Source organism: Triplophysa rosa, linkage group LG6, assembly GCF_024868665.1.
Source record: "Triplophysa rosa linkage group LG6, Trosa_1v2, whole genome shotgun sequence".
NCBI classification, from domain to species: Eukaryota; Metazoa; Chordata; class Actinopteri; order Cypriniformes; family Nemacheilidae; genus Triplophysa; species Triplophysa rosa.
The window spans coordinates 2,499,516-2,520,351 of NC_079895.1; the positions used below are offsets into that span (position 1 = coordinate 2,499,516).

The 20,836-nt window shown below is 37.7% G+C and overlaps 1 protein-coding gene across 3 annotated transcripts in view; it reads right to left on the bottom strand.

Moving 5' to 3' along the window:
• Positions 1-767: 767 nt before the first annotated feature.
• Positions 768-20,836, bottom strand: part of slc4a10b (solute carrier family 4 member 10b) — a 42,788-nt gene continuing 22,719 nt past the window's right edge. For 2 of the 3 annotated variants that reach the window (XM_057335449.1, XM_057335448.1), the window contains exons 8-26: positions 19,880-19,968; positions 18,653-18,810; positions 18,129-18,216; positions 15,487-15,633; positions 14,730-14,824; positions 13,319-13,493; positions 12,458-12,591; positions 11,240-11,485; positions 11,063-11,168; positions 10,613-10,774; positions 10,163-10,276; positions 9,085-9,246; positions 8,740-8,991; positions 8,505-8,573; positions 8,249-8,422; positions 7,999-8,121; positions 5,573-5,637; positions 5,227-5,319; positions 768-3,821 (exon numbers count right to left, since the gene is read on the bottom strand). In XM_057335449.1, coding sequence (XP_057191432.1) covers positions 3,767-3,821; positions 5,227-5,319; positions 5,573-5,637; positions 7,999-8,121; positions 8,249-8,422; positions 8,505-8,573; positions 8,740-8,991; positions 9,085-9,246; positions 10,163-10,276; positions 10,613-10,774; positions 11,063-11,168; positions 11,240-11,485; positions 12,458-12,591; positions 13,319-13,493; positions 14,730-14,824; positions 15,487-15,633; positions 18,129-18,216; positions 18,653-18,810; positions 19,880-19,968 — 2,507 coding nt within the window. In that variant the 3' untranslated portion in view covers positions 768-3,766. Of the gene's footprint in view, positions 3,822-4,385; positions 4,423-5,226; positions 5,320-5,572; positions 5,638-7,998; positions 8,122-8,248; positions 8,423-8,504; positions 8,574-8,739; positions 8,992-9,084; positions 9,247-10,162; positions 10,277-10,612; positions 10,775-11,062; positions 11,169-11,239; positions 11,486-12,457; positions 12,592-13,318; positions 13,494-14,729; positions 14,825-15,486; positions 15,634-18,128; positions 18,217-18,652; positions 18,811-19,879; positions 19,969-20,836 lie in introns of all 3 variants that reach the window. The other variant, XM_057335450.1, reaches the window with a different exon arrangement.

Here is a 20,836-nt window from a genome sequence, read left to right on the forward strand (position 1 = left end):
TAAATCAAAACAAACCAACTGCAGTTTGAATGATATTAATTGGGATGCACAATAAAAAAACATGATTTTTGGGTGAGTGATCTCATTTTGGAACCAAACTCTTCATTTATAAACACATATACATACACATACACATGCACACATTTTGAAAATATTTACATGTGTTTATTTATATTTACCAATGATTTACATCATATATAAATGTTTATTAATTTTTATATGATATATTTTTCTAAAACATATGCATGTATGTGTATGTGTTTATAAATACAACATTAATATGCACAGTACACACACACACATATATTATGTAAACAAACTTTTATTCTGGATGCGATACATCTAGATAGTTTTACAGCCCTATAGTATTTGTGTAGTATGGGTTCACTTATATAAAAGATTTATGCCCGCCCGTGAAAGGTGCTGCTCATGACATCAGACTTTGCACTGTTCTGCATTTCAGAAAATAACAGAAACAATTATTCTGTTCTAAAAAAAACGGCTCTGATGAAAGTTCTCTCAAAATTAACAAAAATGTGAAACGAGCATTTGATCAACATTACATGTCATTGAAGTCTATGGCAAAGGTTTTTCTTAAAAGCTCCTTCTTAAAAGTTAAAGCATACATAAAAAAGAGTTTGCAGTTCTCTCAGTTTGTGAAATGCAAGTGTAAATGAAGGAAATGCTTGTGTCATACAGACACCAGAAAAAAAACAAAGCACACAAAAAGTTTCAAAAATCACACCACACGCTGAGAAAGATATCGTGATACTTTAGTTTAATTTTCACACCAAGTTAGTTTACAGAAACATCAACACACAGTCAACAGAAATGGATATTTTCCAGTAGGACTTCAGCTAAAGTCAGAATATTGAATAAACTGATCAAATAAAATATGAATTGAAAAAAAGACAACAGAAAAACAGATGCTTTTGTCTTCAAATTCAGACTGGGTGTGAATCCACAACAACAAAAGCAAAACATTTGAATGTATTTATGGTATTAACATTTATGTCGCATTTAAATTCTTGTCTGTTTCATTATAAATACTCGAGCAACAGATATGGCGTTATGAAAATAACTGCATGAGCATCTCAACATGTACAGTAGAAATAATCTATTGCTGTGTTCTTTAGCTAGAGTTTGTAATCTGGCGTACATCGATGCAGTTAATGCAAAAAAATAATTTGTGAAGACAGTTTCCTGATGTGCAGGTGATATGACTTCATACAGTACATGTTTGTCCATCACTATTAGCATGAAAACACACCTACACTTGAAATCAACATAGAGATAAAACACAACCTTTAAAACAGAGATATAAATTCCTATCAGATTTGACGGATTAAATATTTACACTTTCACACCAGCAGCTTTCTTAGGTACTGTATTTCAAGGATTTACAGTACAGCAGTTTTTATGTACAAACCCGATTCCAAAAAAGTTGGGACACTGTACAAATTGTGAATAAAAAAGGAATGCAATAATTTACGAATCTCATAAACTTATATTTTATTCACAATAGAATATAGATAACATATCAAATGTTGAAAGTGAGACATTTTGAAATGTCATGCCAAATATTGGCTCATTTTGGATTTCATGAGAGCTACACATTCCAAAAAAGTTGGGACAGGTAGCAATAAGAGGCAGGAAAAGTTAAATGTACATATAAGGAACAGCTGGAGGACCAATTTGCAAATTATTAGGTCAATTGGCAACATGATTGGTTATAAAAAGAGCCTCTCAGAGTGGCAGTGTCTCTCAGAAGTCAAGATGGGCAGAGGATCACCAATTCCCCCAATGCTGCGGCGAAAAATAGTGGAGCAATATCAGAAAGGAGTTTCTCAGAGAAAAATTGCAAAGGGTTTGAAGTTATCATCATCTACAGTGCATAATATCATCCAAAGATTCAGAGAATCTGGAACAATCTCTGTGCGTAAGGGTCAAGGCCGGAAAACCATACTGGATGCCCGTGATCTTCGGGCCCTTAGACGGCACTGCATCACATACAGGAATGCTACTGTAATGGAAATCACAACATGGGCTCAGGAATACTTCCAGAAAACATTGTCGGTGAACACAATCTACCGTGCCATTCGCCGTTGCCGGCTAAAACTCTATAGGTCAAAAAAGAAGCCATATCTAAACATGATCCAGAAGCGCAGGCGTTTTCTCTGGGCCAAGGCTCATTTAAAATGGACTGTGGCAAAGTGGAAAACTGTTCTGTGGTCAGACGAATCAAAATTTGAAGATCTTTTTGGAAAACTGGGACGCCATGTCATCCGGACTAAAGAGGACTAGGACAACCCAAGTTGTTATCAGCGCTCAGTTCAGAAGCCTGCATCTCTGATGGTATGGGGTTGCATGAGTGCGTGTGGCATGGGCAGCTTACACATCTGGAAAGGCACCATCAATGCTGAAAGGTATATCCAAGTTCTAGAAAAAAATATGCTCCCATCCAGACGTCGTCTCTTTCAGGGAAGACCTTGCATTTTCCAACATGACAATGCCAGACCACATACTGCATCAATTACAACATCATGGCTGCGTAGAAGAAGGATCCGGGTACTGAAATGGCCAGCCTGCAGTCCAGATCTTTCACCCATAGAAAACATTTGGCGCATCATAAAGAGGAAGATGCGACAAAGAAGACCTAAGACAGTCGAGCAACTAGAAGTCTGTATTAGACAAGAATGGGACAACATTCCTATTCCTAAACTTGAGCAACTTGTCTCCTCAGTCCCCAGATGTTTGCAGACTGTTATAAAAAGAAGAGGGGATGCCACACAGTGGTAAACATGGCCTTGTCCCAACTTTTTTGAGATGTGTTGATGCCATGAAATTTAAAATCAACTTATTTTTCCCTTAAAATGATACATTCTCTCAGTTTAAACATTTGATATGTCATCTATGTTGTATTCTGAATAAAATATTGAAATTTGAAACTTCCACATCATTGCATTCTGTTTTTATTCACAATTTGTACAGTGTCCCAACTTTTTTGGAATCGGGTTTGTATATTATGGTGGTACACCATTTATCAGATGCTTCTAATTCAAGCAACCCAGAGGATACAGTGGTGTAACTTCAAACAAAAAAGCAAATACATAGGATATAAAATCTTAAACGGCTTGAAAAATATTAAAATACATATTTTATATTTTGCTCAGCCCTATGATTTTATGCAAGCAGGCAGTTCATCACCCCAAAACAAACATTTATGCATGCTGTTTTATGGTAAAGTGGCTTTTTTTAAAACACAGTTTTATGAACTGATAGCTGTAGATATTTAACATCTGTTTGAAACTTTTAGAGACGAGTTGTTTCATAAATTATGTAGGCCTACTATTTTTTAAAATACAAAAGATTTATGACAACTTAAAAGAAAGGTTCAGAACAGTTCTTAAAAATCACTTTCTGCCTCACATCTTTCACACAAGACAATTTAACATCTTTATTTGCTGGTATTACTATATAAACAAGATATATTTCTATAAGCCCAAGAGTTTATCATTGTGATACACGTTCAAGTTCAAGGTGTGTTTGGGGGCATCTTTAAAAAAAAAAAAAACGTTTTACACACAGTATATGCTGTATAGCAAATTTGTTTTGTAATCATACAACTGTGAAACTCTTAGGGTTAGTCTGTGGTTATATTTATTTAACAATTAATATTTTGGGTGAACTATTCCTTTAAAAACAATGGTATTTGAACAGCTTTGGGTAAACAATCATGTGAGACCACAGTGAATGAGTGAAGTCTTCAGCTCTCTTCATCTTCCCATTGATGTTTGTTGTGCGTTCTTTTATTAAACACGCTGTAAAATCACACAGAAAATAAGAGTCACTACACTAAACTTACAGTACAGTATTGTAGAGTATGTAATTCACTTTATCTGTATCAAGGACGTTCATGGTGGACAGATGAGGCAGAGAAAGATAGTATAAGAATGCCTTTATTCCATAGAAAAAAACAGATTTAAGCTTTTAGAAGTTGTTTAGTAATAATAGTTTTTTTTTACTTTCTAACGTGAAACAGCTCTGTTTAACACCTAGTAGGCCAGACACACATTTATTCTTCATCCCCTTACAGCTGATTACGGTTTCCATTCAGAGTCGTAAAACAACAGATTATCACATGCTGTCCGTCTTTGTCTGACACATACAGAGACGTGAATGATTTATTGTTTTCCACTGTCACACTGGATTGTGAATTGGGGTAAATTCAAACGTTTTTGGAGAGAGACACAATGGTAAAGGCCCGTTCCAAACGGAAAACAATCAGATGTGTCAAATGCTGCCAATTTGGTCAAAACACTTGTTTTCATGCGAAAAAAGAAAAACGTTTGCAATGAGAACAGATTAGTGGGCGATAGACTTACCTCTGGAGCGCAGAGTCTAAAAATTTAGGTAAGAAGGCTAATAACACAGAAAGAATAAAGAATGATGTCAAGATGTGTTATAATGAAGAATACATAAAGAAATATGAAAAAAAACATAAAACATTACTTTTATAAATTTAATTAAAAATAAAATATATTTTAAATGGTAAAAAAAATTCTACATTGTTAACATAATTTCTACAATCACTGTAATATGGTGAAACTATTTAAGAACAATGTATATTAATTTATAGTAGATTGAATAAACCCCTAAACCTACAGATACAGAACGCAAGTCACATTAGTTGTGCCACGGTCAGATTTGATGGATAAAAAAAATCCCAGGCCTAAAAACGGCACCTGAGCAGACTGTGGTATTTAAGTAAAAACTATATGGGTCTCATTATACATTTCTCTAGCTGTTATCAGCAAAAAAGCACAATTATCCTCAAATCGTCCTCAGAAATAAGTTTCACCTATACTTCACTACCACTTAAAGGAGTAGTTCACCTTCCAAATGAAAATTCTGTCATCATTTACACACCCTCTTGTCAGTTTAAACCTGTATTTCTTCCTTCCTTCCACAGAACACAAAAGATATTTTGAAGAATGTTCTTCACAGCCCCCATTCACTTGCATGGGTTACAATAGAAGTGAATGGGGGGGGGCTGTGCTGTTCTGTTACCAACATTTTTCAAAATATCTTCTTTTGTGTTCTGCAGAAGAAAGTCATACAGGTTTAAAACAGACAGTGAACTACTCCTTTAACTTTATGGAGTTAACAAAAAGTCCTAAAACTAATGTGCTTGAAAAGAACATCCTACAAAAAAGTATTTAGCACCTTTTGGAGCTTGGATCGTTTTTGGAGTTCCAAGTTTTTCCAAAGGAACCTTTGGACATCTCATCAGTAATGTTGACAGTGGAGGGATCATCTCTAAAAACATCACAAACACCAGCAGTTATAATTCACAAACTGGAATATGATCACAGAAATGAATACTGAATGAATCTGAATGAATCTGAATGAATTACAAAACAGACTCTTTCAACATGAATATAGATACAGTCTATAATCAGTCTAATGAACTATTCATTTAATTTATCCTACTTAAATTCCTGTCACACATGGCTTAATGATTGACAACATTCACATAGCATGCTATGAGTTGGGAAAAGCTGGTGCATACTTGTAATGTCCCTCCAGTGGCACTTGTACCACTGCTTCTTCCTCTGCCAAAATACTTTGCTCCTCCTGGCAGTAAACACAGAGAGAGAGTTTCATTCCAGTCTAGCCAAAGAGAACTTCAGAGACCCTTTGAGATTAAATAACTCCGCTGAAGGACATGTTGGCAGATCGATTCATATTCCATTTGTTTGGCATGAAGAAAATGCATTCAGACACATAGGTGGGTGAATCGGGGTCTCTCAATAAGAAACGTATTTTAGCATGAAGAAAGATATGAGCTCATTTGCCAGGGGGTCAGAAAGTCTTTGAATGCAGATAAAAAAGCCTCATCACTCAGCTCTTATCTCATTAAAGCAGAACCTCTATGAAGTCTCGAGAACTCGCAGAAGAAAACTTCTCCTTTCATTCACAGTTCACAGAAATAAAAGGCAAGCACAAGTCATTCAGTCATATAGACATTGTCTTCCAAAAACTAATTACGCGTGTTATTAGGGGTCTACGCTGAGACGCTTTCACAGCGAGCCATTATTTTTCTTGTTTTTCAGTCAAATTTCAACACGCAGGTTATTATGGGATGGATTGGCATTGCGGTTGCTTAGCAACGGATGGGGGTTAAGACATTTTCAAATTTTCTCATGAACTGCTCAGATAATTTCGCTTAAGATTTGGCATGCGTGGTTTTCGGGCGTGTATCCAAGTAAATTGCAGAGCATAGATGAACAGAAAAACATTTCACGAAGAACAAATTTGCCTTTGCCCTAATGATGTTTATGTAACTCACATAGACATACATTACTAGTAAAAAGATTTAAAAAAATCTTTTCACAAACATTGCAAAAGAATAATATATAGATGATGCACTAACCAATACCTGTGTATATTTTGGGACAAGTGTATATACGTACAGTATATATACTGTATATTTCACAAATCATGTTTTTTTATTGTGCATTCCAATTAATATCAATCAAACTGAAGTTGGTTTGTTTTGATTTAAGACATAATAACAAAAATAAATACAATAAAAACATAACATAAAAAAACATGATTTTTGAAAATTATCTCATTTTGGAACCAAATTCTTATATATACAGTATATATATATATATATATATATATATATATATATTATACAGTATATATTGTCTTTCATGTTGTTCATTCTCTCCCTTGCTTACTTCAGCTTTAATCCTCTTGGTAACATGGCCTTGTAAACTATCGGTACAGTTTAGCGTGTTGACAAAATGTTATATGCTCTCCTACTTGTAAGCAGCTTTGGATAAAAGCATCTGCCGAATGATTAAATGTAATGTAATTATTGAAAAAGCATTTATATTTAGAGTTTCACACTCTAAATATAATCACACTTCTAAAATTCCCTTATATCTCCACCCATAAGAAAGAAAAATCACAGTTGAGCAAACGGATCATTTTCATTAAAGGGGTCATATGGCGCGATTACATGTTTTTCTGTGTCTTTGCTGTGTTATAAGTTGCCCATAAAATTGTTCAAATGAAAGTGTGGGAACAAAAGATGCGTTCTATCTAAAAGCGAATGCTCACCCAGACCTGCCTGAAACGCCTCGTGTAACCACACCCCCACAAATCTACATCAGTTCGTGGTCTGATTTGACTGAGACCTACCAAATGTATACGCAAGTAAGATGGGCGTACCTGTCAGTACAACTGAAGAGGAACCTGATGTTCCAAATATGGTAAGAGGCGTTACATTTCCATCACACGCTTGCAGTGTTCCACCAATCACTACGCACTGGTTAACTGGCCAATCATAGCACACCTCGCTTTTCAGAGCCATGAGCTTTGTTAAAAATCAGCTCGTTTCAGAGAGGTGGGGCAAAGAGGAGATACAAACATGCACGGTATGTGGAAAATACAGCGTTTTTGAACCTTAAATCGTGTATACACATCACATTACATCTAAAACAAACCATAATATTAGTTTTAGCCATGACATATGACCCCTTTAAATCTCATGATCTGAGTCTCAGTCATTTCTTCTAAGAAAAAGAGTCAGAAATCTCACAAATGTCTGTCATTCGAGTTTCAGAAGATATCTCAACGATGTCTCAAACTGAGCTCAGATTTGTCAAGTCTGCAATCAAAAGTCAATATTATTGAAGATCTCGATATGAACTCAAACATTTCTCATCAAATTTTCCCAAATCCAGATTATTTTACCCCAACAATCAACATTAATTTTACACCTCCATACTTTTAATGTACATTAAACAAATTCTCTAATATGTTTGTCTTTTCATTTTTGCTGAGCTAATTTAGGAAACACATCTGAGGCCAAGTTGATACACAACTCCATCAAATCTTCCGCTATAAAAGATCAACCCCTGAACAACTGTTTCTGTTGGCAAGGTACTTCATGACTGTGGAAACCCTTCAATAGATGCTCACCTCTCGCTTAGCGTCCTCCAGCTTCTTCTTCTTGCTTTCGGGCATGAGGTCATCGAGCCAGCTGAGCTCTCTTTTTGTGAAGATGAAATCCAGCAGCTTCCGAATAAAGACCAAAGCCAAAACCTGCGGGCAAGCAAGCAAGTTCATCGCTGATCACATATAACTGTGAAGAAAAGCTAAGATGGGCAAGTTTGATTTACATCCACACACATATTTGTAATATCACATGTAAAGTTTAGCATATATGAACCATCATGGGAAAGACGATGGCAGCCCTGGAGGTTTTGATGACCCACAGGAGAACCAGACAGCTCAGCTGGATGATGGTGAACAGGTGAACCTTTCTCAAGGGAACGTGTCTCAGGTAAATAAAGTCCGGCTGGTGTTTGGCCGGCATCCCGAACAACCGCAAACGATCGAAAAACTAAAGAGAAATGAATACATTAGACCTCACGTGAGCTTTCATGAACGATAACCGCTAATGCATGTTCTTAAATCTTCATTACCTGGATTCCTCGCAGAGAAGACGCTCCCATGTAGAGGAAAACGCCATACAGAACTGGCATGGGAATGAACTGAGGAGAATAAAAAGTGACTTATTCATTTCTCTCCAACAGCTTGTTTTCACCTGGTTTTAACATCTGTATGCATTCTTTTTCAATTCTGCACATTTCACACTTAGTTCTTATGGATGAAACCTTTGCTTAAGAAGTGATAACAGGTTACTATACAGCTGCAGACCTTCAGCACTGAGGTCATGAAGACAGAGCAGCCCATGAGGAGAAAGATCATGAGACCCGTCACACGTTGCTCTCGAATGCCGAGAAACTTCGGCTGCTCCCCGGGTGCCGAACACCCTGACTCTAGTTTCAGACTGTTCACGTGACTGATGGACAGCACGGTCGCGGCCACAAACCACGGCAGTCCCATCAGAGAGCAGACGCCCAGCATCACGCCCACCATGAACAGATCCAGGTGATACCCACAGCCTTTCTGCCAGGACCGAGATTGGAAGAGATTACATTATATTAATGAACAGAGCAAATATATTGATAACTGTAGCGCGGGTTTTATAATATTTCAAACCTTGAGCTTGTGTTCCTTTCTGTTGATGATCACAGCTGTGATCTGCTGGTCCATAAAGATGAGGATGGTGCAGAGGAGAGCAGGAATGACCGTGATCACACACGTCCACCACGGGTTCGGACCCAACGGGTTAACAAACCACCCGCGGTCATCACGGGTCGGCTGAAAACATGTTGGAAGATATAATAAGATTGTTAAAACATATACTGTAATGCAATACATACAGCATTTGGATAATTAGAACATATTAAACCGTGATATTTATCTTACATAAAGTGCAAACATTTCAAGCACAACTTTTTTTTTATTAAAAAAAATAGTTTTTTAATCCAGATGAAAGCAAAAAGTTTACTATAACACCAAGGGGAACTGATGCGATACAGTCACTAAAAATGTCAAATTAAAAGTAAAGTAGTTGTGATGTTTGCCAATGGGGTACGAAAAATAATCATATTCAAAAGGAAAAACAGTAGTAATTTTCTTACCCAAATGGAAAACATACTCGGAAGCAAAATGTATAGTACAATACAATGTAAGTCGCTTTGGATAAAAGCGTCTGCCAAATGCATAAATGTAAATAAAAACTGAAATCTTTTAAAAATTATTCAATAATTATGTTGGAAAACAAGACAAAAAATGATTAAGAACATGATTTTTTGCAATGAGCATGACCTCATTACATCAGTATTACTGCGCCACTGCTGTGTTGCTGAGTCTGTGTTGCTTAGCAACCACTCCGCTTCTGAAGAACTACATTGCTTGGTGGAGGAATAATATTTTTGTATCAATATCATTACATTTTTGTTGCTAAGTGTTTATTTTATGGAACCTTGCTAGGTATATGGGAAAAAACATTATGTTTCATACATGTTCCTTAAAGTCGAGCCTTAAGGCCTTCAGTTCCTCACAGGGGTGCTAGTATTACCGTCCACTGATTTATTGCATATCTCATATGTTGAATATACCATAATATCATATATAATAATTCATATAATAAAAATTGGCCTGCCTCATTTGTGCCCAAAATCAAAGTACACCATGCGTTAAAAATTGCATTAAAACTCAGTCAGACACATACCTTAAACTCATTGGGAACCTGCAGTTTGGGTGAAGGCACCCCTATAGCGTAGTCCATCAGAACCATTGTAACAATAGTGATGAAGACTGCAAAATCACTGATGAGGGATCTCACCTGCAGAAAACATGCATTAGCCAAGATTCAAGACTTTATTGGTCACATACACTTTGTAAACATGTACAACTTGCAGTGAAATGTTAATCTGGTTTACTCCAAAGACTGTGCATATAGAGGAGAATATAGAAAAAAGAAGATATTATGTAGAAAATCTATACAAAATATATTTATGTTTTTTAGTATTTACATACTATGAACTTTGTTCACTTGGGATAAATACAGGTTTAAATAAGAGTAGCCTGCAGTAACACTAGAGGGCGCCAGTCCACAAACATCTACACCAGTCACGGGTTATAAAGATTCACTGCGGTGAGGAGAGAATAACCACAGTACCTTCGTGGGAAAGTAACGGCTGGTCTTGAATTCTTTGAGGAAAGCTGACATGGCCACAGTGGAGAAGAACAGAACCACAGACCAGAAGAGAACATCGGGAATGTACGGACCATGAGGACCACAAGCAGACCCCAAAAATTCTCCTTTCTTCTCAATGCAGTCCTGAAATGTGTTAGACAGAGGAAATATCATTTTTATTTAAAAAAAGCATTAATATTAACATTTTGTTACTTACTCTTTGCAAGGAAGGCGATGCAAATATTCCAAGATAAAGATTAAATACTATATAATCCCCCTACACCACTGGGTTTAATTCCAAGGGAATGCACATGCTGATGAAAAAGGATCTTAAAAGCACTGTTGTATAATGGAATGTATAACATTATGTACTGTACTGTATAAATGTTATGTAATGTACGTCCATCACACTCCTCTGGCCTCACGACTGACCTGAACCTCCAAAGCCTCCCAGTAGATCTCAGAAGCGGAAATGTTATTTTTCTCCCAGTACTGGAGAGTGGCATTACTGGGGCTTTCAGGCTCAATACAGGAACATCTGTAGGAACACAATCATCACAAATACAGAAAAATAACACAACGGTCCATATTAAAGTCTATTTAACTCACCTGTATGAGGTCAGTTTCTCCAGATTGTTGTTCATGTTGATGGGGTATGTCTCTCCGAGATGTATGAGCTTCTCCAAGGCCTCATATATGAAGATGATGCAGATAAGCGAGGCGAAGGCCTCCTCTGTAAAGCGGGTTATGTAGCACACCAGGGAACTGGCGTCAGTGGCCACCAGCAGCAGACAGAGGAAGGCCGTCCACAGCCCGATACATGCCCTGAGGGACAGGTACGACAGCCCATATTCCCTGCAAACACAGAGCCCGTGAGCTGAAGGCTATGTAGAGCCCTATGTAGCCACTTACTAGGGCATTGTCAGCTGGTTGCTAGTTTGTTCTGGCCGGTTGCTAAGGCCTTAGTATGTAATTTGCTGCGGTATTCTAGTCTCTAGGTGGTTTATATGGCCTTGGTATGTTGTTTCTATGGTATTTTAAGTTTACGGCGGTTGCTATGACATTGCCAGCAAGTTGCTAGGGCCTTGGTACACGGTTGTTACGGTATTCTCGATTCTATGTGGTTCTAAGTCTTTGGTTGCTTTGGTATTCTAGGTTCTGGGTGGTTGCTAGGGCATTTCCAGCGACCTGCTAGGTTATTCTGGCTGGTTCATCGGGTCTTAGTCTGTGGTTGCTATGGTATTCTACGTTGTGGGTGGTTACTAGGGCATTGCCAGTGAGCTGGTAGGTTATTCTGGCTGGTTAAGCAGGTCTTAGTCTGTGGTTGCTATGGTATTCTAGGTTCTGGGTGGTTGCTAGGGCATTTCCAGCGAGCTGCTAGGTTATTCTGGCTGGTTCATCGGGTCTTAGTCTGTGGTTGCTATGGTATTCTACGTTGTGGGTGGTTACTAGGGCATTGCCAGCGAGTTCCTAGGTTGTTCTGGGTGGTTGCTAGGGCTCGATATGGGGATGCTATAGTTGCTAAGTTGTTCTGTCTGGTTGTTAGGGCCTTGGTATGTGGTTGCTATGGTGTTGTAGGTTCTAGGTGGTTGCTAGGGCATTACCTGCTAGTTTTGTGGGTAATCTGTTTTATTGCTGGTTGCTAAGGTGTTTGAGATGACATGCCATACCACATACCAATAAAATGAAGGTCTTTGTAGAAAGGTCTTTGTATACTCCTTCATAGTCAAACACAGATATCAGTGCAAACAATCCTTCAAGTGTGAAATCGGTCATAGCAGTCATGTGTGCACTAAGAAATATAACACGGGATGATATTTGACATACTTGCAGAATTTGAAGAGTATCTTCTCAAACACCAGGACAGGTCCAGTGCTGCCCAGTATAGTGAGAGGCTGGCCAGCAAACAGCGAGTAAGCAATCCCAGTCATAGAGGCTCCAAACAGAGACTCGATGGCACTCTGGAAATACAGTATATCACACAGAAATCACTATAATAATCAAAATCATCAGATAAGATAAGATGCAGACCAACATGTGCATCTAAAGGCTAGTTCATATTTGTTTTCATCCCTGTTGAACGTGTGTTATTATATTGTTCATTTAAATGATCAGAACTGAAAACATTTACAAAATGAACACCCCTCAGCATGTTTAATAGAGTATACTGTGTGCTCGATGTCTGTTATAGTGCATGTATTGTGCATATAATTGTTGGCGTTTGTTGGTGTGATCGCGACAATTGTGTTTCCCAACGTGCTAAATTCAAGTGCCAACGGAGAATGTAGCCATTTTTCTGATCATTGTGTATAAGCTGTAACGGAAATTAATTTTTCAAGACCTCATAAGACCATATTTATAGTGCTTTCCCATTCAAGTAAAATATGACATCATACAGTATAAATACGGAAGGACATGTGGGTGAGCCATGACTGAAGTCTCATCTTTGTCTGAATAAATCAGAAGACACATTTTGAAGAATCAAACAACATTGAACCCCATTGACTTCCATTGTGCAATATTGACACTAAACCACTGAGACATTTCTCAACATATCTTCTTTTGTGTTCCACAGAAGAAAAAGTCACATTCAGGTTTAATTGACGTGAGAATGAATAAACAATGACACTATCTCTTTAAATATATACAGTGTTTCTGTGTGGATGTTCGAACATGTGCATGTCTTACTATGCGTCCCTCCGTGGCTTCTCCCAGCAGTCCTCCGAAGGTGATAACAGGGGACATACAGGCGCAGTACAGAAACAGAAAAGAGGCCAAACACTGAAGACTGAACGCATCGGTGAAATCAGATAAGAAATGCGAAGACTTTCTCTTCACATCCAGAAACAATCCACCAAACACCCTGACAGAAAAAAACAAAACAGAGACTATTATTGCTATTGCCCTTTGAGCTTCTGAATGAGGCGGAAAACTGCCTTACAGTAAATGTGGTGATTTACATTCATACAGAGACTTTAAGCAAAGTATAAAAACACTCGCCAAGCCTCAAATGCAAGTAAAAATTGGCTTTGGTAAATGAAACAAATTTGGTAAATGAGTCACTTGCCAGTTAGCTGGTAACTTTAGAGATGTGAAGTAAAACTGAATGAATGATCATTTCAAATTAGCGGTTTTTTTAAGCATTATACTCAACATGCTGTATACGTGTATATGTGATTTAAGTACATTTTTGAGGAAGGGAAATAAGCTTGAAAAAAACATTCTGTTCTTCCTCATGTTTGTAAAAATTTTAAAAACCTAAAGCTCACATCCAAACCTAAAAATATAGAAAGATGAAACCGCGACACGAGATGAATGTACGATTAGGACAGAAATATGAATAAGGGCTGATCAGACATGATCGCTGAAAACCATTTGGGACAAAAGAGCCATCTGAGAACAGAAGGGATTATTGTTGTGAGAAGAGAGAAAGTCAGTCAAAGTTGTGAAAACTGTCACTCAACGGGAAGAGTGTGACCAAATGTCAAACATGGCGTCTGTCCAGTTCACTGGAGAGTTGAAAACCTGGTCCTCTGTGGCACGGCACTTCCTTTCACAGAATGAAACCGTCAATATTCTGCTGTATAATTTGTCATTAGTTTTAAATGAAGAAGAGTCATATGACCTTTAACATCATTCGGCTCCCCGGAGGAATATTTTATTGCCCAGGTGTTACTTCTAAATATCATTGGGAGAAACAAAATTAGTTTGTTGTTGACATACAGAATACAGAGCTCTGAAAGTAGTGTGTTCAATGATGAGCAATGTTGAGGACTTTTAATGCAGACTTTTGTCTAATCGGACCACAACTTCCATCTATTTAATCTCAAACACATCATTGGGTCAAATACGGACAGTTTCGGCCCAGCGTTTGGGTTTGAAACGTGAGGGTTGTATTCTCAGCAGACAATTCTCAAAAGCAAGAAACCTCCGCAAAAGTCTCTCAAATTGATTTCACTGATGTCTAGAAGAAACATTTCTCCTGTTAATGAGATCTCATCTTTGATTTGTCTTTCCTAACGATCTCACAAGAACTGACAAAGCCACACATGACACGTTCACACACGCACACGCGCGCACACACACACTCCAGACTGACCTCCCGGTGCGCTGCAGCTCAGGGCCTCCATGACCACCATGTTCTTCTGTCGCTGCCAGTTCTCCGTTAGGCACCCCAGGGATCTTCCTTTTCTCCTATCATACCAAACAGAGAGAGGATATAGAGGCGTATAACACTTCTGTCCCTGCATCAGACGTCAGTGGAGATCTGACAGCAACAGACTAAATTTCGCTTTCGAGGGTGCACAAGTCTGCCTGGATGCAACTCTGTGTTTTGTTTCAAGTCAACTTTGTACCCACTTTTGAGAAAGAAAAGTGAAGGTTTTATACAGTATAACAATAATTTAGATGACTAAAGAGCACAGAAAAACAATCCACAGCTTTCAGATTTTTATTATGCGGTCTTGCATTTAATCCTCTCTTTAATATTTTCTATATCGGTTATTTCCGTTTAATGCTTGTTTTTAATCTTTCTAACCCGACAGAGACAGATTGCGAGCAGTAAATGATGCACTTGTACATTATAATGCAAGGATTGCTGTATGTACTGTGCACATACTGTAACTGTAGCAGATAACACACATTTGAATGTATAAACATTGTTTTTTCCCGTTAACAACTGGTAAGAATTTTATTAAAAACGAAAATATTTTAATATGAATTATCTACACAACAAATTGAACGTTTTTACAAACATACTCTTTTTTTAAATGTTGTTCAAATATTTTTTGAGATGTTGAATTCAAATTGTGGTTTAATGTATTGTGAATAGATGTTTTAAGGCAAGTGTTGCTGACCTGAGACGGGACGTTTTTTGGTGGCTCTATCCTGATAGATGGATCCCATTCTCCCGGGGGCAAAACTGTGACCTGGTCAAGAAATTCATCGATTCCAGCGATCAGATCATTGCGGTCTTTAGCTTTATAGGCAACATCATGGAAAACCTGAAAAACAACATTTCAAGAACACTACAGTTAAAAAAGAAACGTGGAGATGTGATGTGAGAAAATATAATGTAGATCAGGATCAGTGTGGGGTGTAACTAGTTACTAAGTAATTAGTTACTGTAATTTAATTACTTTCCCCTTGAAAAAGTAAAGTAAGGGATTACTCTTATTTTTTCCTGTAATTTAATTAGTTACTTTTGATGTAATTAAACTAAATACATTGTGTAATATATATGTGTGTAATAGTGGAATTGACATCAAAATTCAAAGTCTAACTTTAAAATCTGCGCTTTAATATATTATTCTCACATTTGTAATACTTTGGTCAGTTAATAAGAGAACTTTATGTAGTTTAATATTATTTATTTGAATGAATTAAAAGAGCCTTTTCATGCCTATCCTTGAATCACTTAACTAATCAAGGTTGATAGGATATAGAAAGTAATTAGTAATAAGTAACTAAATACTTTTTGGAGAGAGTAATTTGTACAGTAATCTAATTACACTATTGAATATGTAATTAGTAACTAGTAATTAATTACTTTTTGAGAGTAACTTACCCAACACTGATCAGGATTAAAGGTTTTAGATGTAATGCAATGTGTATACAGGATTTAAGGTTCAAAAACGCTGTATTTTCCACATACCGTGCATGTTTGTATCTCCTCTTTGCTCCGCCTCTCTGACACACGCAGATTTTTGACAAAGCTCATGGCTCGGGAAAGCGAGGTGTGCTATGATTGGCCAGTTAACCAGTGCATATGTGATTGGTCGAATACTGCAAGCGTGTGAGGGAAATGTAACGCCTCTGACCATATTTGGAACATCAGGTTCCTCTTCAATTGTACTGACAGGTACGCCCACCTTACTTGCGTATACATTTGGGCAGTCTTAGTCAAATCAGACCACCAACTGACGTAGATTTGTGGGGGTGTGGTTACACGAGGCGTTTCAGGCAGGTCTGGGTGAGCATTCGCTTTTAGATAGAACGCATCTTTTGTTCCGACACTTTCATTTGTGCAATTTTACACGTCTAATACATGTATGGGCAACTTGTAACACACCAAAGACGTGTTCACGCCATATGACCCCTTTAAAGAAACAGCTGAACTGAACATTTAAAGGGATAGTTCACCTAGAAATGACAATTCTGTCATCATTTACTGACCCTCAGGCTGTTTCAGACCTGTATAAATTGTTCCAATGAAAACAGAGAAAGATATTTGGAAGAACGTTTGTAATTTTCAGGTCTGGTACATCATTTACTACCATAGTAGGAAAAATATTGTATTTTGATTTGTTTTGTTGAACACATAATGAGATATTTTGAAGAATTTGGGAAAACAAACCATTCTGGGGCACCTTTGACTACCACTAAATTTTTCCTACTATGTTAGTCAATCATGCCCCAGAACTAAAAATTGCTGCAATTCTTCCAAATATCTTTCTCTGTGTTCATCATAAAGTCATTTATACAGGTATGAAATTACACGAGGGTGTGTAAATGATGACAGAATTTTCAGTTTTGGGTGAAGTATCCCTTTAAATCATGTTGCGATCTACTCATGTAATTCTGCGATTTATGAACTATTCCCAAACGGCACATATTCCCCAATAGCTTTGAATGAGTTATTCAGAGATTACATTCTCTGCCAGTACAACATATGTGCTTACGTTTCATTCAGAAATGGCCTTTTAGACATGATGTGCCATATTTAATCTCACGTGAATGATCTTCACCACAGATGAGATTTAAATGAGATTTCAAGTAAATAATTAATTTAACAATTTAATCTATCAATTGTGTTTCTGTAGCTCAGTTGGTAGAGCATCGTGTTAGTTTGTGGGTTCGATTCCCATGCAAGTCATTTCAGATAGGCCTAAAAATGCCTGCCAAATGTGTTAATGTAGTGCACTTCAAATACAGTAAGCCTGAAAAAAGTGGATTTTCACATTTTTATACTCCTCGGCAGCCTGAAGAGTATATCTTAAGATGTTGCCGTAGCAACATCAACCAGCAGCCTGGCACACGGGTGGTTTTCTTGCTCATTAACAGTCATTTGCATGTTATTAGGGCTGTTCTGTATCTTGCCACCTCAAGACTAAGTGAGAGAGATTCTGCTGAGCTGTGAAAGACCTCAGGAGTTTTCATGTCAGCGCGAGAGAGCTTCAGTCAGGTTAACAGCAACTCCAGTAAAGCAATAAACACTTTATAAGTGTCTCGTCCTCGCACAGCCTCAGTCTTCACTTTCAGTGTGTCTTGCTTATCTTCACTGAAAGAAAATGGTGACTGCAGTTGTTAGCTCATCTCTTTTTGTGTACATTTTTTGATAAACTATCCCTTTAAGTAAAGAGGAGAAACAAGGACTACAAACGCAGCACATCTAATCTAAAATGAAAGTACACCTCTTCTTGCATTCCTCTGGATCAAATCCACAGAGTGAAACTGAATACGATCTCTGTTTAGAGCCGTAGATTGCATCTGTTCTTACCTCATCTGTCATTAACGTCGCGATTGATCTGCCAATTTCGTGATATTGTGCTCCTTTTCCAAGCGGCCCCAGCAAGATGAACAGAAACCTATAACAACAATATTGATTTGATTTTATTGATCTTATGTCTTTGTTTTACCATCGAGAATCCGTTAAAATGGCTTTACTAAATTCCACATGACAATCAAATTGTTTATTGTACAAAAGAAAATGAAGATGTGTTAAGAACATTGAAATGGATGATTGAGCTGAGAAGGGTCGGAAATACTTCAAATTATGATCATGCGAAAGGTTTCAGGAAAACGACAATATGTAAATGTATAAACAATAGCAAACGTGTGATTTATTCAGTAGTTTCTAACCATTTCATGGATAATTATTATCCATATTATGCACACTTACAGTATATGAATAGTTGTTGCTTATTATTTGCATGTAGTATCATCCAGAAAAGACCTGCCACACATTTTTGGGTCACGACCCACCAGTTAAAAAGCTAATAGCGCAGAAAGTGAGTCAGTCACCTGGTAGTGATGGGAACCTCCGCCAGGCCGTTCAGAAGTACGGCGGGAGAGAGACGGACAAACGCCACCACAGGCCTGTCAAGAAACTCCAGCTCTCCAACCAAGATATTGGAAGCCTCTGCACCCGGAGGAATCTTCTTCATGAAGTGCAGATCTATCTATAAAGAAACAATCACACAAGATCATTCACAACACACCTGAATGTTTGATGAATGAATGTTTGGATGGATGAATGAAGGTTTGGATGGATGGATGGATGGATGGATGGATGGATGGATGGATGGATGGATGGATGGATGGATGGATGGATGGATGGATGGATGGATGGATGGATGGAGATAGATAGATAGATAGATAGATAGATAGATAGATAGATAGATAGATAGATAGATAGATAGATAGATAGATAGATAGATAGATAGATAGATCAGACAGAGGTCTCCTTATACTGGTCGCCATAGACATCATACAGGTCATATAGTATGTCAAGATGTAAAATAAATAAATAAAAAACAAAGAGATGATGTATGCAGCATAATGCAAAAGGCTGTATGTTATGTAAGGTTTCATAATGTGATTTCATCTCTCTCCTGTCATGACCCATATGAGCACAGACAGTACAGCATCCGTTGATGAGATCACGAGCAGAAGACCCGCTTAACACCAGTAACACTTGTGTAATCAATAAACAATGTAAACCTGACATTAGGTACAATGTGACTTTAAAATCCCAATCCTCCACCCTGAGCAAAGAGCCGGGGCAGTTCAAAATAAACCTACAGAACTGTAAGTCCTGAACCTTTCATGCAATTGAAAGGCACAACCAGGACGAAAACCTCATCTCTATATTTCAGGTTCCTCACCCTTTTTTTGAAAACACAAAAGTAGATTTCTGAGCACAGGGACAGCCGACAGTGAATTATAATGCCGTGCTCCAAAAAGCACCATTCAATTATGATAAAAGTGAACCGAATAACAATTTCAGTTTATTCAGAACACAATGCTATCATGTACAGCAGTGATAGAAATTGCTTTAATACTTGTTTTGTCGACAGTATAAACCACTGGAAAAAGTAAATCATTCTGCCGAACATCACCGTTCATGTTCACCAGGGAATTAATATTCACATGAAAGTGAGTAAATGACAAAACAATCTTGAGTTGAAAATCATTTTGGCCTCTGTATTATTGTTGATGATTGCTTCACAAATTCTTCTGCACTATTACCTTACTGAAGTCCACTGCGCTGTTCTCACGGCTGACGTCACTTTTGCCTTCTGTGGTGATGGGTTGAGACTGGGGGGAAATCATCTGCCCTGGAGAAACAGAGACATGATACAGCTCGGGTAAAAACTCAGAAGATAGCACTTTTTCCAGAAACCCTGAGAGCACAATCTTACCATCAATACAACCAATGCTAGAGCATCTATCAAAGGTAAAGTTGTTTACTTAAAGAAACAGTTCACCCAAAAATGAAAATTCTGTCATCATTTACTCCCCCTCGAGTTGTTCCAAATCTGTATGAATTTCTTTGTTCTGATGAGCTCAGAGAACGATCTTTGGAAGAATGCTTGTAACCAAACAGTTCTTGGCCACCATTGACAACCACAGTAGGAAAATAGCTTTATAAATGTCTTTGTTCTGTTGAACACAAAAGAAGATATTTTGAAGAATGTAGGAAAGCAAACTGGAGCACTTTTGACAACTGTTGCCATTTTTCCTTCTATGGTAGTCAATGTTGGCCAAGAACTGTTTGGTTACAAGCATTCTTCCAAATATCCAAAGAAATTGATACAACTCGAGGGTGAGTTAATGATTTTTATTTTTGGGTGAATTGCTTTGAGTTGCTTTGTATGAGAGTCAAATGACCCAAATGCATTCATGTAAATTGCATGAAGGGGTCAGGTGGTGCTCTGCCCTCAAGTACTTCGCATTGGCTGTATCTCAAGATTTAATGTGGAGTCTCACGAGTCTTGAATGATGGAAGAATATGGACGGTATGAGAGGTGATTGCAAAGGGGGTCTGTTATGATTCCAGACATCTTTCAACCAACACGACTGATTGAAACATCTTTAAAAGTAGAAATAATCAGCAGAAAATCAAAGATTGCGCTCTACTCTAAAAGCAAACTGAACGTCTCTATGCATGATGCAGCGTCACCAAACCCCTCAGTCACAGACAGG